We start from the raw sequence: 19,838 nt of genomic DNA on the forward strand, positions 1-19,838 counted from the left end.
ATCCCGGTGGGGACATATAACGTAAATTACTTTGTGATCCCTAGTTTGCTTAGGACATTACAGGCTGATCACCAAATTGTCCGAAAGTAAGATGATCCATGCTTCGGAAGGCACGTTAAGCCGTTGCTCCCGGTTACTACTTACTGATACAAGTTAGTAGTCGTTACATGAGCCATGTCAGGGGCCTTTAGCGGCTGAATAGTAACCCTGACACCAGGGTTGATGAGATTGGTAATCCACCTCATAACCCACACGATAGAAGAAGAATTGTTGTTTGTACGTACATGGGACTTAAACATAGCTGGCGAGGTGTATACTATACACCTCTGCCTACCCCTTCAGGATACAAGCGTGACGCTATGTCAAAGTATATTTTGATGGTTGAGTCGATACAAGATATTATACACTACTTAAAACAAAAAGCAACCGGCGACCTAAAATCTGCCCTACGGATTATCATTACGAAAAAAACTTTTAAATTGTCGGCAGCGTAAAATTCAACGATAAAAGTCGAATCTGTGGACACTGTGAGTGTCTTGTTGCCATACAAAAAATAATAGTGAAGCGAGGGTAGTTCACTCACAATATCTTCTTTGTAACAAGTACTCGCCTCGTCGCCAGTCATTCTGTGACCTTGGCCGACGCAACACGTCTGCAACGTCAGGAATATTATAAGGTAATTGCGTGTTTCTTTTTAAATATTGGAATGTGACGTATCGATCGAATCATAATTATATTATTATGTTTAAGTTGCATGAATTTTGAATCCTGAAAAGCTAGTTTTACGTCGAGGGCCTTAATACCTCATTAGGTACCTAGTATTTGAGCCGCGTTCTAGCTATTTCCTAATCTGGTTAGTATCCCAACACGGACCAATGATTTTCGACGTTTTTTTTAAAAAATTATGTTCGTATTTTAAATGTTTATCACGTACTCAACGGTGAAGGAAAACATCGTGAAGAAACCCACATTCCTGAGAAATGTGTTTCGGAGGTATGTTACCTAATCTGTGTTGGTTTTCCCTTCGCGGGTTGGTTGTACACGGGCAGTCGCTTCTGTAAAAAACCGGACCTGTCAAATCTCCAGGTTAAGTAAGCGGACCCCGTGAAGAACTCATTTTATCTACTTAATATATTTTTTATTGTATCTACCTACAAAATGTAGACGATAAGTTACGGTGTACAGTAAAACCTATTGATATGTTTATGAGTATGACACACCGTATTTTTATTGTGAAATCTTAATATTGTTACTTTGAACAAAAAAAAAACCAAAATATAGTTTTTAACAAAGTCTAGGACCGCATGCCATGGTTTTTCTTGCGGTTTTTTTCCTCCGTTATACAGGTTGTGAGCAACTGCAGTAGTTTTAGGGTGATGAAACGTTCGTTATGTGAAAAAAGTGTAACTGTGTTAGCTACTGGATTGATATATTTTTGGATTTGAATTCCGTCACAATGAAAGCTTACGTCGATTATTCTCAACATGACTTCATTGTCAACAGATGCTCCGTCGTGCCGTACTGGTGGGGTTGCCGTGGTGGGTGCGGCGCGGGGCGAGTCTGTGGTGATAGTGTGCGAGGTGGACGCCGACCCACCAGCCGCGGTCTTCAAGTGGAAGTTCAACAACTCCGGGGAGACCATCGACGTCGCCGCCGACAGGTACACCAGCAACGGCAGCGCCAGTAGTCTCAAGTAAGTTTTCCTTCCATTCTTTCCTTCTGTCTTCCTGCCATTATGCCAATCGAAGTCCATACAATATGGTATATTCTCTCACTCAATTTTATCAGCCGTGATATCCGAATGGTATATAGAATGACCACCGTGGTCATTGGTTGTTAAGGTTGTTAAGGGTTTGGGCTCACGATCCGGTGGTCCAGAGTTCGAATCCCGGGGAGACTAATCACAATAGTCACTTTGTGAGCCCTGTTAGGTTAGGACGTTGCAGGCTGATCACCTATTTATACGAAAGTAAGATGATCAGTGCTTCAGAAGGTACGTTAAGCCGTCGGTCCCGGTTACCACTTACTGATGTAAGTACATGTCGTTACATGAGTCATGTTAAGGTGCCTTTCTATCTTGACGTATATTCAATAATGTGAAATTGACCTTTAACAAGTTTATCCATGACAATTACATTGAATTACTGATTCTGGCCTCCGTGGTCTAGTGGTTAGAGCGTCAGGCTCACGATCTGGAGGTCCGGGTTCGATTCCTGATGGGGACATGGTCGAAATCACTTTGTGAGACTGTCCTTTGTTTGGTAAGGACTTTTCAGGCTTGAATCGCCTGATTGTCTGCAAAAGTAAGATGATTCCGTGCTTCGGAGATCACGTTTAGCTGTTGGTCCCAGCTATTAGCCGTAAAAACACCTTCACCAACCCGCAGTGGAGCAGCGTGGTGGAGTAAGAGTAGGAGTATCCCCTCCGGTTGATTGAGGGGAGGCCTGTGCCCAGCAGTGGGACGTATATAGGCTGTTTATGTAATGATTCTGATTTCAAACTTGTACATAGATATAGCATTTTAGACTCGAGAACAGCTTTCTACAAGGATCTCTTTTCTTTGTTTCCGATCAGATACACTCCAGTAGCAGACTTGGACTATGGGACACTGTCGTGCTCAGCATCCAATGAAGTTGGATCACAGCTGTCGCCGTGCGTCTTTCAAATGGTGGCTGCGGGTAAGTTTAACTTTAACGTCTTCTGAGCTGTGATAGCCTGGTTAGAAGAACACTTGACTTTCACTCTGAGATAGCAGGTTCCAATCCCATTTCACGTTTGGATCTTAAATGCAACGGTGATGGAAAACATCGTCAGGAAACCCACATACCTGAGAAATGCATTTCGAAGTTATGTTATCTAACCTGTATTGAGCTGTGTTTCCCTTCGCGGGTTGGAACGTCAGACAGGCAGTCGCTTCTTTAATAAACCGCACCTGTCAAATATTAAGGTTAGGTAAGCGAACCCCGTGGGGAACGGGATAAAGCTATGGAGAGGATGTTTTGCCTTCAACTTATGATCCTGTTTACCAGCAACAAACAACCTAACTATATTTAGTGCTCGACACAAAAACGTATAAATTTGCTGATCTGGGCTAGCATCAGTAATTGTTACTGTACATTTAGTACGGCCATAAGATAAAAAGTAATATTTCGTATAGAAGGGTAACAGTCACTGTTACTTTCGTTACTGTTACTTAAGTTATGTTACTTTCGTTACTGCTACTTAAGTTACTGTTACTTTCGTTACTGTTACTTGCGTTACCGTTACTTTCGTTACTATTACTTTCGTTACTATTACTTTCGTTACTGTTACTTTCGTTACTGTTACTTTCGTTACTGTTACTTTCGTTACTGTTACTTTCGTTACTGTCACTTTCGTTACTGTTAATTTCGTTACTGTCACTTTCGTTACTGTTACTTAAGTTACTGTCACTTTCCTTACTGTCACTTTCGTTACTGTTACTTTCGTTACTGTTACTTTCGTTACTATTACTTTCGTTACTGCTACTTTCGTTACTGTTACTTTCGTTACTGTTACTTTCGTTACTTTTACTTCCGTTATTGTCACTTTCGTTCTTCTATCGATTTGCTTATTTTATTTATATTCCTTTTCTCAGGCAAACCTCACGCGCCTCGCAACTGCACCTTGTGGAATCAGACATCAGACTCGGTGGAAGTGTCGTGTGTGGCAGGCTTCGACGGGGGCCTGCCACAGAAATTCCTACTCGAAGTCTACTCTGGCAGCGACCACATTCCAAGGCAAGTTCTTACCTTTGTATTGTAATGGCCTCCGTGGTCCAGTGGTTGAGCATTAGGCTCACGATCCGGAGGTCCCAGGTTCGAATCCCGGTGGGGACATATCACAATAATCACTTCGTGATTCCTAGTTTGGTTAGGACATTATAGGCTGATCACCTGATTGTCCGAAAGTAAGCTGATCCGTGCTTCGGAAGGCATGTTAAACCATTGGTCCCGGGTACTACTTACTGATGTAAGTAAGAAGTCGTTACATGAGTCATGTCAGGGCTACTGTACTGTTTTGGCGGCTCAATAGTAATCCTGACACCAGAGTTGATGAGGTTGGTAATCCACCTTAGAACCCACACAAGAGAAGACCTTTGTATCTTCTATACAGGGCTAGTGACACCGTACCGAATGCATTCAGCTCATGATTCTGAGTTAATATCAAGTAGAATTTTCCGTCGCAAAATTCATGCTTTTTTGTGTTTGAATCATCGTCCTCAGTATTCGGTACGGTGTAACCAGCCCTGTATTTCAGCAAGTTAATTGTTTAAAAGTCAAAGAAGGATCGCCAACTGTCTTGACTTTTAGGTTGCTAGATCACTTAATTCATCAGTTGCGTTAGCAAACCAAGAGCTCTTTTATTATTTTGACAACTAATTCCTGTCGCAGCTATCCGAAACAACAAATTAATATTTTACAGCGACTTGTAAAGCTTCAAAAATCAACAACCTTTTCAGACTATTTGCAGCTTGAATAATATTTATGAATATTCGATAATTTATTTCGAATACAAATCGAATAGTAGCTTTTTGTGACGGCATATTTTTTTGACTTTTATTTTAAAACAACAAAATGCTTTGTTTTTGAGTAATTTAAAACTGTTTTGTTCCATTGGACTTTTGTTTTCTGCGCTCGTATATGATCCCGGGAATCCCTGTTTCAGAATAAGGAAATACTTTATTAATAAGCAAAGTTCTCTCTCGTTACTCAAGAGGCGCATAGACTAAAAGTAATAATATAAATGTCAGGTCTACGCCAAGCTAAAATATTTTACTAGGTATCTTGCATTAAATTAAAGCTTACTGCCTCCATACCGTACTCTGTCTGACTGATAATTTAAAGCATTTTCCCATTAATGGAAGGAAATTCTATAGTGTTCCGTTTTTCCTCAATTTGCTATATTGTTTAATTTGATCCTCATATTATTTTTATTTTTTTAAAACAACGTGTCTCATCCTGTTGAATTTTAACTCCTTTGTTTTCACCTTAACATCTTCGATATTCGTTAATAAAGTGAGTTTATTCACAAGTGGTTTTATATCGTTATGTGTTGTGATAACACAAAACATAACGATATAAAAAAACTACATAATTAAAAGCTGCAAGTAAAACATATAATACCGGGTTCTTACCGCGTTATTATCAGGGATATAACGTTGCAAATGCCATAATCACGAGGTGACTGATGAAATTGAAGTGGAGTAGGTGGATCCATAATTTTCTAAGGGCAAACATATCTGTCTACCCTCTGAATTGCCGCTTGTTTCTACATTTGATTCAAATGCAACAGTGTTGTAATATCAGGAGTCTCATATCCTGGATAACAATGCGGTAAGAACCCGGTATTATGTGTTTTAATTATGATAATAACCGCGTTAATCTCAAACAACACACGCTCATGAATAGATCTTAATTGGAGTTTAGTCAGAAGTACATCCATTGCAAGATGAACAAGGCTGATAAGAATCCATATCACACCGTGCTTATCGTTAGACCTACGTCGCAAACATCGCCGCCCACTAGTTACAAACTGGTATGATTTTGATTATGAAATATTAATCACATCATGCTCCTAGAAAAGTAAAAGTGTCAGCTTGCAGCGTGCTTTTGTAAACATTCTTCAAATTTTTTATATAATGTGTATTTTTGTTTTGACTGTAATGTTTATTACGAATAAATGATTTTTTAAGGTTCTTCAAACGAATCCTACGTGGTTTCAGAGCGTAACTTAAAGGCAATTTGTTTGTACGCGTGTGTGGCAGCATTGTTTTAATATTGCACAAGTAATCTGACACGGAGGTGCTGATGTGCGGTCTCTAACACCCCCTTATATCATTCCCAACAAGTTTTTTTCCAAAGAAACACGTTCTAGTAACAGTTTGTTCAAAGGCTCAGGAAATAACATCAAAGACAACCAGGCACGTGTACAAAGTTATGCTTGAATGCGTGCTTTGAATAAAATCTAAATTGTCGTTTTTGTTTTTCTTCGCGACTTGAAAGGTTGCTTTGGTAATGTTTTCACGAGCACATAATTGGAACTGCTCAAGCTTCGAGATGTGCGTGATGCTGTTAAAGGCATGTGTCATTGAGGAAAATAATTTGATTGACAACTGTACAAGTATAAATTTCAAAAACATTCATGTCTATGTTCATTTCAACACGGCAAAAAATGTTTTAGTCCGCAAACCCGATTTGATTTTTGGTTATCTATTTTTGTCTATAGATTCACTTATGTATGTATGTATGTGATTTGTTTTTTGATTTTTTTTTACCTTTGAGGGGTTTGCTCTTGGCTCCAGACTTGCCCGAAGGCATTGACGAGGCCTAAGATGGAGCTCGCCCAGAAGGTGCCTGTTCACTGAGTATTACGCGTGTATGTTGTGCATTTGTTTTAATTAATTCCTACAATTCGAGACCTGAATATGTCGTAGCTATAACAAAACCGAGCTAAGTACCCTTTACGGAACTCTCACCATAGTCATTTGAGTTATTATCAATGTTTACTAAACATTCATTCGAAACAAATTAAGCTCAAGTTAAGACAAGTACAACTTGTCAACGTATTCGAGCACATGCTAATTTAAAATTAACGCGTGGAAATTTTAATGAGATGGCATGTTTACACGAATTTTCACTTTGTACGGAGCCCTTAGGTATGAAATGTAGGCATAACCCGAGACAGTATGGCGAAAGTTTAAATTGCAAATAGAAGCTGCTGTAATTGTATAATTAGAGTCTACTTTTGAGCGAATTTTGTCTGTTATTGAGGGAACAGTAGGTTCTAAGACTGGCAAAAGGTACATAAGTACTTTAGAAATTCTGTTCCAAAGTCTAAAAAGAGCAAACATTTTTTAGCTTAATTATAAATAAATATAATTATATTTTTAACTGGAAAAATGAACATTAGATACAATTTGATCTATCTATAAGTAACTGTGGCGGCCTCGGTAGTCCAGTGGTTGAGTGTTGTGCTCACGATTCGGAGGTCAAGGTTCGAATCCCGGTGGGGACAAATCACAATAATGACTTTGTGATCCCTAGTTTGGTTAGGACATTACAGGCTGATCACCTGATTGTCAAATTAAGAAGATCCGTGCTTCGGAAGGCACGATAAGCCGTTGGTCCCGGTTACTACTTATTTATAGTTAGTAGTCGTTACATAAGCCATGTCAGGGGCCTTTGGCGGCTTAATAATAACTCTGACACCAGGGTTGTTGAGGTTGGTAATCCTCCTCATAACCCACAGGATAGGAGATAATACTTGCCTAGCATAATAGATTGCACTTGAGCTCGATTTATGGACTTGAATTGCTCGATTCAGGAAGATGTTCATTTCATAATATCTCCTGTGAGGATTGTCAGCGTTGCCGTATCTTCAAAAAGCTATTAGCCATACTTACAAGTGTGAATTTCTATATTTCTGTGACAGTTCTTTTGATTATTAATTTATCTAAAGTGCAGTTTTCTTTTACACAGCTCAATATTACAGATGGCGATTCGGCTATCACGTTGATCTAATAGAATGCTCGGTGTGGGTAGGGTACTTAGTTCATTTTGCGATGGATGTATGTTATGTTCATTGAGTTAAAAAGTTGCTTTTAAACCGTAGGAAAATGTTTAGCGATCGGTGAAGATACAAAATAATCGAAAAGGATTAATTTATTTTACTAATTTATAATTCATCTTAGGTAGATTTTTTTCTGAGAAAGACAACTCAAGTTAATAAACTGACACTTAGTTATTTTAGAGTTTTGAACGAAGCTAAAACATTTTTGTAATACCTAATTCCCTGAGAAGACTTCGGACGTCGGAATTTAATATTGTTATAAGTTGACAAATTAAATTCTTCATTTAAACAATTTTCTGTACCCGAAGTTTGAAGTTGGCAAGAAATTGACAGATTTTGTTTCCATTAAATTTTATCATTATAAAAGATGGTGGTATATAATATTAGAATACAAGCAAGAGTGACATCGAAAAACACATTGTTATCTAAAACTCTTTTTTTTTTGTATCAGAGCATTAAAAAAAGCTCTGTGTTACTTGAGTTAGTGATATAAGGGTAGTGATTATTTAGAAAATATGAATGCACGGGATTAACTATCTGAGAACTGATATTAGGCAGCTAAATTACTCAATTGTATAATAATATTTTACGTTTTTTTTTTTAAGAACGTCTAGGGCCCTGTGCCGAGGTTTTTCTTTCAGCTTCTTTTCCCCGGCTATACATACAGGTTGTGTGAAGCTGCAGTAGTTTTAGGCGGATGAGACGTTCGTTATGTAAAAATTGACGATTCACAGTGTAACTATGTTACCTACCGAATAAAGATATTTTTGAATTTTGAATTTTAATTTGAGTACTTTGAATCAGGCAAATAGTTGAACGCAAACAATCAAACACAGTGTACAAAATTATTATATCCCGTTACACAACAGTGGTAATTGACAGCCACTTAATATGTGGGCTCTACGTTCTTTGCTATCCAAAAGCTGATTCATTGTTTTAAAATGCCAACCGAGTTTTGTGTAAAACATAAAATAATAACAAGAGTCAGTATCATCGGCGCATCCATGTCACGTTTATTGAGGCTGCATGTTCCACCGCGGAACATCGCGACGTTTTGTTTTATTTGCCTCAAGCGAGAATAATGACAATTTTATCATATTTTTACATCGCTTGCTTTTTGCCGGAGTTTTTAGTTGCTATGTTTTTGCCTCGTCCGGAAATAGCGGGGGCGTTTCATTACTCAACTTGTAGCGAATGTTTTAGACTGCTTGAGGGATGTTTGCCGAAGAACTTACAACTTTGAGCTTTTAGGATATTATGTATTAATCTTGAAAGTTTTTAATACTATAACTGGAGGTTACGTGATGATCAAACACTTAGTATTTGGATTATGTTCCCTTTAGATTATAGTATTAGTAATGGAACATGATGGGAATGTTGATTCTTAGTTGATATCAAGTGGAATTTTCCGTCGCAAAAGTATGCATTGGAAAATAATTAAAAAAAAAAACACAAAAAATTTCATGATTTTTTTGGACAGGAAATTCCACTTGATATCAAATCAGAATCATTCTCTGAATCATCCCCCTCAGTATTCGATACGGTGTCACTAACACCCATATCTACTTGTATGGCTACCGTATGTACTTGTACGGGGTGTAAGTGATATAAAATAACTTAATTATCCTCTTTTAAAGCTCTTGAGGGATACAATAAAAAACCTTTTGTGTCTCAGAGGAACCCAATTCCTTCACTTTATTACCTACGTCTAAAATGAAACCTGATTTTATAAACGTTTCTGTCTTTTAAAACGTCTTCAAAGAACTCTGCGTCTATTTTACACTCCAGTTCTGTCATTAACGATTCGTCTTCATCAAAATTAATGAGCCTAATTCTACTAATTGTTGTTTCGAATCAAGAGCCGCTTTCTTCATAAAAGTTTAACGGTTTGACGAGTTCCATCGTGCCTTTTAATGTTCTTCATTGATTTCATTTGCCTTTGTATCTCTTTACAGATTGTCTCAATTTTTTTCACAATTTTGTCGGTACAGTCTATTGTCAAAGCTTCTTGTAAATCGATATTAAATTTCTTATCTCAGAATAAATATTGTATTGTAAAACAAAGCAAAATTTTTTGCATTCTTATTAACGTCTGACAATTTTAAGAAAAACTTTAAATATTCACGGGTTGGGTCTAGTAGTCGTCTATACTGAAATAATAATTCAGTTTAATATAATATCTCGAAAAGATATTTTTAACTCCCACAAAACAGATTGAAGTCATCAATACATTTTTTAGGTGTAACATAGTATGGAAGGTAACCTTGAGAAACACCGCTAAACTTTACTTGTGTACCTTTACATATGTCGTGTTTAGATCGTAAAATTGATCATTTCATGATGTGCTCGACCATTTCATGAAATGGTCATATTTCATGAAATGGCCAACTTAAGTTGACCATATTCAAATTCAAATTCAAAAATATCTTTATTCAGTAGGTAACATAGTTACACTTTGAATCGTCAATTTTTACATAACGAACGTCTCATCCGCCTAAAACTACTGTAGCTTCTCACAACCTGTATAGCCGGGGAAAAGAAGCTGCAAGAAAAACCACGGCACAGGGCCCTAGACGTTCTTTAAAAAAAATAAAAATAAACATAAAATATTGGTATGCAATTGAGTAATTTAGCTGCCTAATATCAGTTCTCAGACAGTTAATCCCATGCATTCATATTTTCTAAATAATCACTAACTTTATAATAACCTTTTTTGTAAAGTTTTTGTTTAACTACTGTCTTAAAACAGTTGAAAGGCAAATTCTGAATGAATATCGTTGAAACGTCAACGATTAATGATATATCAATCAACGTTTGGCCATATCGTTAATGTAGGCGGTGTCCACGCTATGTGGTGTAATAAAAATGCGAATAGTCGATTAATTTCTTAGGTTCCTAATTATGTACCTATTCGGTATGGAAAAATGAACAATAACATTGATTCATCGATTATAATATCAATCAAGTTTTAAATATAATCGACATCAGCGCCACTATCGGTGGATAATGTTACTAATTTTACGATATGATTGCCAACGTTTGGCCATATCATGAAATAATCATGCATTTAATTGCTCATATCGTTAAACGTTTTGTGTTCATTGATTTGGCTAAACTACATCATGATGTGGCCAACGAATGATATTCTATTTCATGAAATATGACCATTTCATGAAATGATCGAGCACATCATGAAATGATCAATTCTATGATCTGGCCACGACACATACATACATTCATAAGATCACGCCTATTTCCCGATGGGGAAGATAGAGACCACCGAATTTCACTTATTACGATCCTGACCACTTTCGCTTCCACTCTCATCAAAGTCTTCATTCACGCTCGCCAATTTGGAAATTTTCCGTCGCAAATTAGATGATGTTCTTTTTGTGTTTTTCTTTTTTAATTATTTTAAATTCTATACCTTTACAATGGAAAATTGCAATTAATAATAGTGCTGAATCATCCCCTTCAATATTACTTACGATGTTACATACTGGGTGTTAGTGACATCGTAACGAATACTGAGAGGGATGATTCAGACCATGATTCTGAGTTAATATCTAGTGGAATTTTCCGTCGCAAAATTCATGAAATTTTGAGTTTTGTTTTTAATTATTTTCAATTCCATATTGTGCTTTTAGCTGCATAGAACCCAAATTTCAATAAAAAAAACAATAATGACAAATTATCGAAAATTTTCGATGTAATGGAGACAACAGCTGCTCGAACGGGTCAACGGCCACACGCACCGCGCCGCGCGCCCCGCTCCGCACGCCCCGCTCCGCGCGCCCCGCGCCGCACGCCGGCGGCGCGGCGGCGGCGCGGCGGCGGCGCGGCCTACAAAGTAGGCACTACGAACCGATCCTATTTCTTTCTCTGTCTATCGTAAATTATAAATTTATTTTATTCTTATTCTTAAATGGACGGATAATCAACAGGCATAAAATTTATGGAATACACGTCAATTTTAAGCAGAAATCTAAAACAACCGACAGAATTAAGTTACCAGCGAGATACCTTTTTGATTCGACCGGGTTATTCATTCATTTACTCATAGGAATCAGGGCCATTATCTACCTAAAACAGTTGAAACAGTAAATAATTGTATTCTTTGTTGTCATTAGAATAACTAACAACCAACTAACACAACCACCACAGATTAGGTAATTAGTTACCTACTATGTCAACCATCCACCAACTTAGTATGTAAGTACCTACGCAAAACCTCGCTACACAAAAATCGAGCGAGATCGCGTCTAGAATTGGGCGGACACTCCGCCAGAGTGTTGCCTATCGATATTCTATCGATACCTAGTTAAAAAAAAAACAATAGTAGGTACCTATCGATAGATCTTTTAGATCAATACCCATTATTGTTACAAAGCAAGACCTATCGGTACTATCGCTAGTATCGATCTAAATGTACTATCACTACTTTCGATAGTTTAGACAATTTTCAAGTTCAACAATTGATAATCTACCTATCGATAGTTCGGCAACTCCGCCGCGTAGGCAATGTCGGCATGTTCAAAGAAAAAAATTGTCCGAGAGGAGTGATCTTATTTTTCTTGTTACATGTTGGTACCGTACCGAGGTACTAAGTACTAAGTTATTCGTGGTTTTAAATCTCATTGTTAAATCATCAGTAAAGAACTAATTAAACCTATCCTGTTCTGTGTACAATATTCATGTAACGGCTACGTGCTTACATAAGTACCTAGTAGACGGGAGCAACGACTTAACGTACCTTCCGAAGCACGGATCATTTTACTTTCGAACAATCAGGTGATCAGCCTGTAACGTCCCAACCAAAGGCCTTATAAACAGATTTTTGTGATATGTCCCCACCGGAATACGAACCCGGACCCTCCGCATCCCATCGCTCAACCACTGGACCACATAGGCCAAGAAGGTTCTAAGACATAATTAAAGGATCCTGGGACGCAAGACCTCCGAGTTAGGGCTTGTTTGATCTGTCTTGATGGATACTCGGACGTGAATAGCCTCACGGATCAAGGGCAACGCGCGCCAATAAAGTAGGCATTACGAACAGATACTAGGTATTTCTTTGAGTTGATAAGTATCAAGTGAAGTTTCCTGTCGCAAAATTCATAAAAAAAATAGATTTTTTTCAGTCCCATATTGTGTTTTAAGCTGCATAGAACGCACATTTAAAATAAACAAATAAAAATTACTAATTATTAAATTTTATCAATGTCATCAATAATAATAATAACGTATCTACAACTTCAGCTATGCGCAGGTGAATAGCCGGCGCACGGGTCAAGGGCAACGCTCGCCAATAAAGTAGGCATACGAACAGATACTATTTCTTTCTCTGTCACTTGCACCATAAACATACTTCTCTCTCTCTCTCTAGTCGTCGGCTCGACTCGGCCGCGGCCGGTGCGTCGTCGGCGTGTGCGTCAAGCTAGCGGCCTCAAAAAAAAAATGGACACGAAAAAATAATTTGACCATACCAAAAAATAGTACTCTTATTGAAAAAAATAGTACCTGTTGTAAAAAAATTAGTACCATCACGGTTCTGGATTTATAGCCATGTTTTATTGCACTTGCTAGCTTGACGGTGAGCGAAATTTGGCGAGAGTTAACGACAAGGTCTTTCGCTTTGATTTAAACGCCAAAAAATAGTACCGAAATAGTACTCACCCCCTGCAAAATACCGAAAGTAATACTTCAACGGTTCCAAAGTTATAAAGGCAGTTCTTTGATCCCGCTAGCTTGACGTTTTGAAAATACCTATTATCTGGGGAACGCTTGCATACTTCAGTATGTAACTAATGTCAATAAACTCGTATGAAATAGTACTCCCTACCATCATAATTTTGATCAGATTCTCTTTGTAGAAATGTTAAAAAATCATCATAACCTATGCCATACATTTGTTGTTGATACAGTCACGTAGACAATTACATAACCTCACAATTTATTCGTAAGTATTGCCATTTTAGAGGTCTACCCTACCATTTCTGTGCACTTCAGAGTGCTGCTATTACAAAAAATTCCTATTGCATACACCCGTATGTACTAATTTTAATAGAAAAGGCTGCATGGGTCTAGTTCTTATCGAAAACAATCTGTGATTTTAATACATCATAATACATTTTTTAATCTGCTGTTTTATTTTATAATTCATACCTTCATGTTGAATTTGTTACGGATCGAAGTGTTTGTTAATAAACAATTTGCAGTATTTGTAGAATAACTCAAAGAGTTTCAACAATGATATTACTTTCATCTGACAACCCTGGCACTTCACCAATTTTTACCCAAAAATGGGGAAAAATACTAAAATCTGACAACATTCTTGAGCATGTGTAATAATTTTGTTCGCGACTGTACTTGTCTTGATAAATGTATGACATAGGTTATAATGACTTTTTGACATATTTCTACAAAGAGAATCAGTTCCAAATTATGATGGTAGGGAGTACTATTTCATACGAGTTTATTGACATTAGTTACAAACTGAAGTATGCAAGCGTTCCCCAGATAATAGGTATTTTCAAAACGTCAAGCTAGCGGGATCAAAGAACTGCCTTTATAACTTTGGAACCGTTGAAGTACTACTTTCGGTATTTTGCAGGGGGTGAGTACTATTTCGGTACTATTTTTTGGCGTTTAAATCAAAGCGAAAGACCTTGTCGTTAACTCTCGCCAAATTTCGCTCACCGTCAAGCTAGCAAGTGCAATAAAACATGGCTATAAATCCAGAACCGTGATGGTACAAATTTTTTTACAACAGGTACTATTTTTTTCAACAAGAGTACTATTTTTTGGTATGGTCAAATTATTTTTTCGTGCCCATTTTTTTTTTGAGGCCGCTAGCTTGACGCACACGTCGTCGGCGCCCTTAGTCGGCGCCTTTGATGCTTTGCGCTAACGCCGCCGCCGCGCGCTTCCGTTCCGCTCAGTCGAATACTAAGCTTGACCCGAATCGCGTGATGTTTTTCGAGGATATTTTTTTCGTGTTTGTGAGTGTTTGTTTCATTCTGTAAATGAGTAGTGTCGACTATGATGATAGATCATAGACCATTTACTGCGCAAAAGTATGGACGATTGTTGATGTTTATTAAAGAGCAAGGTGTTGTGTTTGTGAGTGCGTGTGATACCTACCTACCGCGGAGGAAACGCGATGTTGCATACCTACGTGACGTGACATGTTCTAGGGTACCTACCTAGGTACTTCATCCGAAGGAATAACAATTAAGGTAAGGCAAGAGTAGGGTTTTTATTGTTAATAAGTTAGGAACGTTTTAATAACTGGTAGGTAGGTACCGTGCGTGAAAAATCGTGGCAGTAGGTGTTCTACTTCAACAAACAACATTTTTAAACGTTGAACCACTACTAAGCATCTAAATACAAGAGAATGAAAACTCCTACCTAGATATCAACATCGTATCTCGCACACGTAACGTAGCCGCGCGTAAGTTTAGCGTCTGTGTGGCGCGTTGTTCGACTTACATTGCGGCACAGTAAAAATTGAAAATCTTAATTAAACATTTGCGACAAGAAAAACACCCACCATCGTTTTTAGTACAATAAAATAGGCGTTCCATTTTTTTTTTCGTTACGATGTCACTAACACCCTGTATACCTTGTACAAGTACATACGGGAACGTTTAGGCAAATAGATAGATACAATCTTTATTTAGGTTTAAGAAGTTACATTAAAATAATTAAAACACATAATAACGGGATCTTACCGGGATCTCACATACAATTTAAAGAAAAACCTGTGGCAGCGGAATAACGGTAGGGAGATGAGAAGTAAAAACACATAACAACGGGTTTTTACCGCGTTTAAAGTAGGAATACGAGACTCCCGATATTTGGACACTGTTGCAAGTGCCATGATCACGGGATGACTGATGAGATTGGAGTGGAGTAGGTAGATCCATAATTTTCTACGAGCAAACATATCTGTCTACCCTGTTTCCCGGTAAAAACCCGTTATTACGTGTTTTAATTATGATAGTAACCGCGTAAACTTACATTAGAATATCCTGAAAATTTTAGTGTTATCAGTTTGAGTTCCATACTTTTACGACGGAAAATTTCACTTGATACAACTCAAAATTCGTTACGATGTCACTAGCACGGTGTATAAATGGACCATCTTTCTCCAGGATGAACCTGTCATCGGAGGAGCCGTCGTGGACGGTGCGAGGGCTGGAGTGGGACGTGCGGTTCCGGCTAGTGGCTGTGGCTGTGAACAGTAAGGGGCGCTCGCCCGCCGCCCGGCTAGCTGACATCCTCTTCAGAGACCCCGAGAAGCGAACAGGTAAGCTTATATCCAACAACTTCTCATCTACATATTGTTTTAAGTTTACGTGGTTATTATCATAATTAAAACACATAATAACGGGTTCACATAATATCATCATCACATTATCAATTTAAGAGCCACGCTCTTGTCGGTGCAGCATTTGCCATGTTACTTGTTTACGTAATATCGGGAGTCTCATATCCCTGCTTTAAACGCGGTAAGAATCCGTGGTTATGTGTTTTACTTCTCATCTCCCTACCGTTATTCTGCTGCCACAGGTTTTTCTTTAAATTGTATGTGTCTTAAAATACAATCCACATTTGAATAGCCATGACTGCAACAAGAAGAAATATGTTTGGTTTTATTACGAAAGGTTTTACTTTGATGATGCCACTTTCTTTAGAAATGAATTCAAGAATTTTGGATATTGTTTTGTTACTGCATAAACTACGCGATGCGATTGACAATCATGATCTCTCTAGCATTATCCCGTTTTACACAAGGTCCGCTTTCGTAACCTGAAGATTTGACAGGTCCGTTTTTACAGTAACGACTGCCAACCCGCGAAGGGAAAACCGGCCCAATTCAGGTTAGGTTACATACCTCCGAAAATGCATTTCTCGGAAATGTGGGTCCTTACGATGTTTTATTTCACTGCTGAGCACGTGATAATCATTTATGGTCCAAATATTAATTCGGAAACAAATTCGATAATCAAGGATGCGATCAATTCGACGTTGCGATCGACACTATGGTACCTCGAAGCGATAAGCAGTCGGTTTAACGTTAAAAAAACATTGCGCTACGGAAATGATGTAAAAAAAATCAAAAATCCACGCACTCATTTATTTGCGCTCATTTATTCGTTAGGCAATTGTCATCATAACAAATTTCAACTGTTATTACAACTTACAACAAACGCAATCACGGCGTCACATACTGAAACAACACGTGTCCATAACTAGTTTTTGTTCTAAATCACTCAGCGAAACTCAATTTGAGGGGCAAAGGGAAGTCATCCCACGGGATAGGGTAGGGCTCTCTAAGTGGGCTCTTTATCCGGAGCGAATTATTAGCCGGCTAGGGAAAACATTAACCACGTCGAGAAAAATATAAGTAACGAGGAAAGTTACGGGTAAAACGCTTGGAAGATGTGATCCTGGGATGCTCTGGCCGCGTGGTGTCAAGCTTGGAGGAAGCATAACTTACAAGACAATTATAGTATCAATTGAAATTTTGTTTCATATTTATACTAAGACTTTTCTCTCCCACCATGTCTGTGCTTAATATAAAAACCACCTCGTAATCCGTTATGAAGTTGATATGACTAGACGCAAGAGAATTGTTTCATCTTCAGACATCCATGTCAAAATTTGCCTCATTCGGGGTGTAAGTGACATCGTAACGAAAACTTTGAGGGATGATTCAGACTCATGATACTGAATGGATATCAAGTAGAAAATTGATATCAAGTAAAATTTTCCGTCGCAAAAGTATGGAACTAAAAATAATAAAAATACACTAAAATTTTAATGAATTTTTCGACAGGAAAATCCACTTGTTATCAACTCGGAATCATGGTCTGAATCATCCCCCTCATTATTCGTTACGATGGCACTGACACCCTGTATTTACGGGAGTAAGTTTACGATTATTCGCAGTAAACATATTTATGACAATATTATGTTTTACTCGAACAGACTTATTTCTTACGTCGTATGTTGGTCAAGTTTTATTATAAAGAATGATGGGTGACGTCGCTCAGAATTTGCCTTTCAACTGTTTTAAGACAGTAGTTAAACAAAAACTTTACAATAAAGGTTATTATAAAGTTAGTGATTATTTAGAAGATATGAATGCATGGGATTAACTGTCTGAGAACTGATATTAGGCAGCTTATTTACTCAATTGTATACCTTATTTTATGTTTATTTTTTATTTTTTTAAAGAACGTCTAGGGCCCTGTGCCGAGGTTTTTCTTGCAGCTTCTTTTCCCCGGCTATACAGGTTGTGAGAAGCTGCAGTAGTTTTAGGCGGATGAGACGTTCGTTATGTAAAAATTGACGATTCAAAGTGTAACTATGTTACCCACTGAATAAAGATATTTTTGAATTTGAATTTGAATCCCAGCCCCTTGCCCGGACTGAGTGAGGCGCGTCATGATTTCCGCACTTTACTCCGGTCGCTGAGGCAATGAAGGATTTGTTCGCGTCACTCGCCGCTCTTGACGCCGTTAAGATAAACCTCACAACTGGTGCTCGTCGTCTCACGATAATTCTCTCAAGCGGATATTCAGACGAAATTTCTTTTCGTCGCCTTATAGTGAAAGTAAAGAGCCGTGAAAAATCACACTTTGATGTCATTTTTGGTAACAATAGACAAGCTAGTTTTAATTCAGGTTTTCTTCTAACGTGTGGGTTGTGAAGTGGAGTACCAACCTCATCAACCCTGGTGTAAGGGTTACTATTGAGGCGCCAAAGGCCCCTGTCATGGCTCATGTAACGACTACTAACTTGCATCAGTAAGTAGTAAGCGGGACCAACGGCTTAACATGCCTTCCGAAGCACGGACCATCTTACTTTCGGACAATCAGGTCATCAGCCTGTAATGTCTAGGGTACCTACTTAGTAAAATTACAGTCTGTTTGCGAATTTCAGATGTCTATTTTCTGTAGTCCTGGTAAGCCTTTGAGTTTTATTTCCTGTTTTTATCTTTATCCTGGTCATGCAATGAATCTTGGAAATAATATCCTTTTTTTTAATTTTCTTCTTGGAAAATTATTATTTTACCTAGGTAGGTAACAATTTTACTTTTCAAATATAATGGAGAGAAAATACGGATTCTTTTCCTTCAAAAGGAAACCTTTTCTTAGATACTGTAATTTCGTAGATTGTTTTTACTTTTAACATGCCAGATTCATACAAACCGTTACATTTTTGATCTATAAATAAGTACCTCAAAAGTCTGTCAATGATTTTTTCACGGAATAGAAGAAAGTTGATGGAGAGGCCCTAACGCGCACTTTGTATGAGAACCGCTGTCGCCGGTTCAACCCCACCCTCTTTTACTATTTTTCCTGCTATCAGATAAATACAATAGATCTACTGCTTCTCAACTTCTATTGCCACTTTACCAGCAATGTATATTTTATGTGACAGGCTGCAATTTTATCATTACTTTTCGTAAGATACTGCATACAAAAGTATTTTTTTGATAAATAGCCGATCATACTAAGGTAAGGTAAGGTAAGGTTTAGCTTTTCTATCATAAGGGAGGATCTCCTTGCATGATATTCGATATTATATTTTTTTGTCTTGTAGGTTAATGCATAAGACGACCTTTTAATATGCTATCGCGTAGCTCCGTGTGTTGTAATGTTTGCGGACGAGTCGAGTGCAAAGTTGAAATATGAAATATTTGCTCATACTTGTATGGCGCGCGTTTCGCGCTCACTTGGCTCTTCTATCTTCTATTCTGTGGTATTGTTTGTGTTAATCGTCACACTTGACATTGAGAATTTCGAGATAAGATGCTGAATTTCTTAGCTATTAGTGCGAGTATGGTCACGAGCATTAATATGTATACACTTTGGTACCATGTCACATTAACTTTTTTGACAAATTGAACTGTAAAGCATCACTAAATGTCAAATATGTTAGTGCGACAGAGTCCTAAAGTGGGTACATTAAATTGCTCTGGAGCTACCATTTACCTAGAACTCGTAGAAGTGAAATCTTCCTCAAACATAAGAGGAATAAAAATCACATACAGTTTTCACCTGCAGCTAATTCCCGCTGAAGAATCCAACCAATTCCTTTGGAGTCGCTATGTAGATGCCATTGTAATGTAATTTAACTCGAGGGTGGTTGGTGGAGTATTCAGGAACCCTTGATTAATCTCGACGGTAAATCCAAGCCACGTTTAATTAAAATAGGATTATCTTGAGGCCACA

General features: G+C 37.9%; 1 protein-coding gene across 1 annotated transcript in view; it reads left to right on the plus strand.

The window, feature by feature from the left end:
• Positions 1-19,838, plus strand: part of LOC126368684 (nephrin) — a 760,982-nt gene that overhangs the window by 605,096 nt on the left and 136,048 nt on the right. The window contains exons 11-14 of the mRNA XM_050012828.1: positions 1,504-1,693; positions 2,575-2,678; positions 3,617-3,758; positions 15,747-15,901. Of these exons, the coding sequence (XP_049868785.1) occupies positions 1,504-1,693; positions 2,575-2,678; positions 3,617-3,758; positions 15,747-15,901 (591 nt within the window). The remainder of the gene's footprint in view (positions 1-1,503; positions 1,694-2,574; positions 2,679-3,616; positions 3,759-15,746; positions 15,902-19,838) is intronic.

The sequence above is a fragment of the Pectinophora gossypiella genome, chromosome 1 (genome assembly GCF_024362695.1).
Source record: "Pectinophora gossypiella chromosome 1, ilPecGoss1.1, whole genome shotgun sequence".
NCBI classification, from domain to species: Eukaryota; Metazoa; Arthropoda; class Insecta; order Lepidoptera; family Gelechiidae; genus Pectinophora; species Pectinophora gossypiella.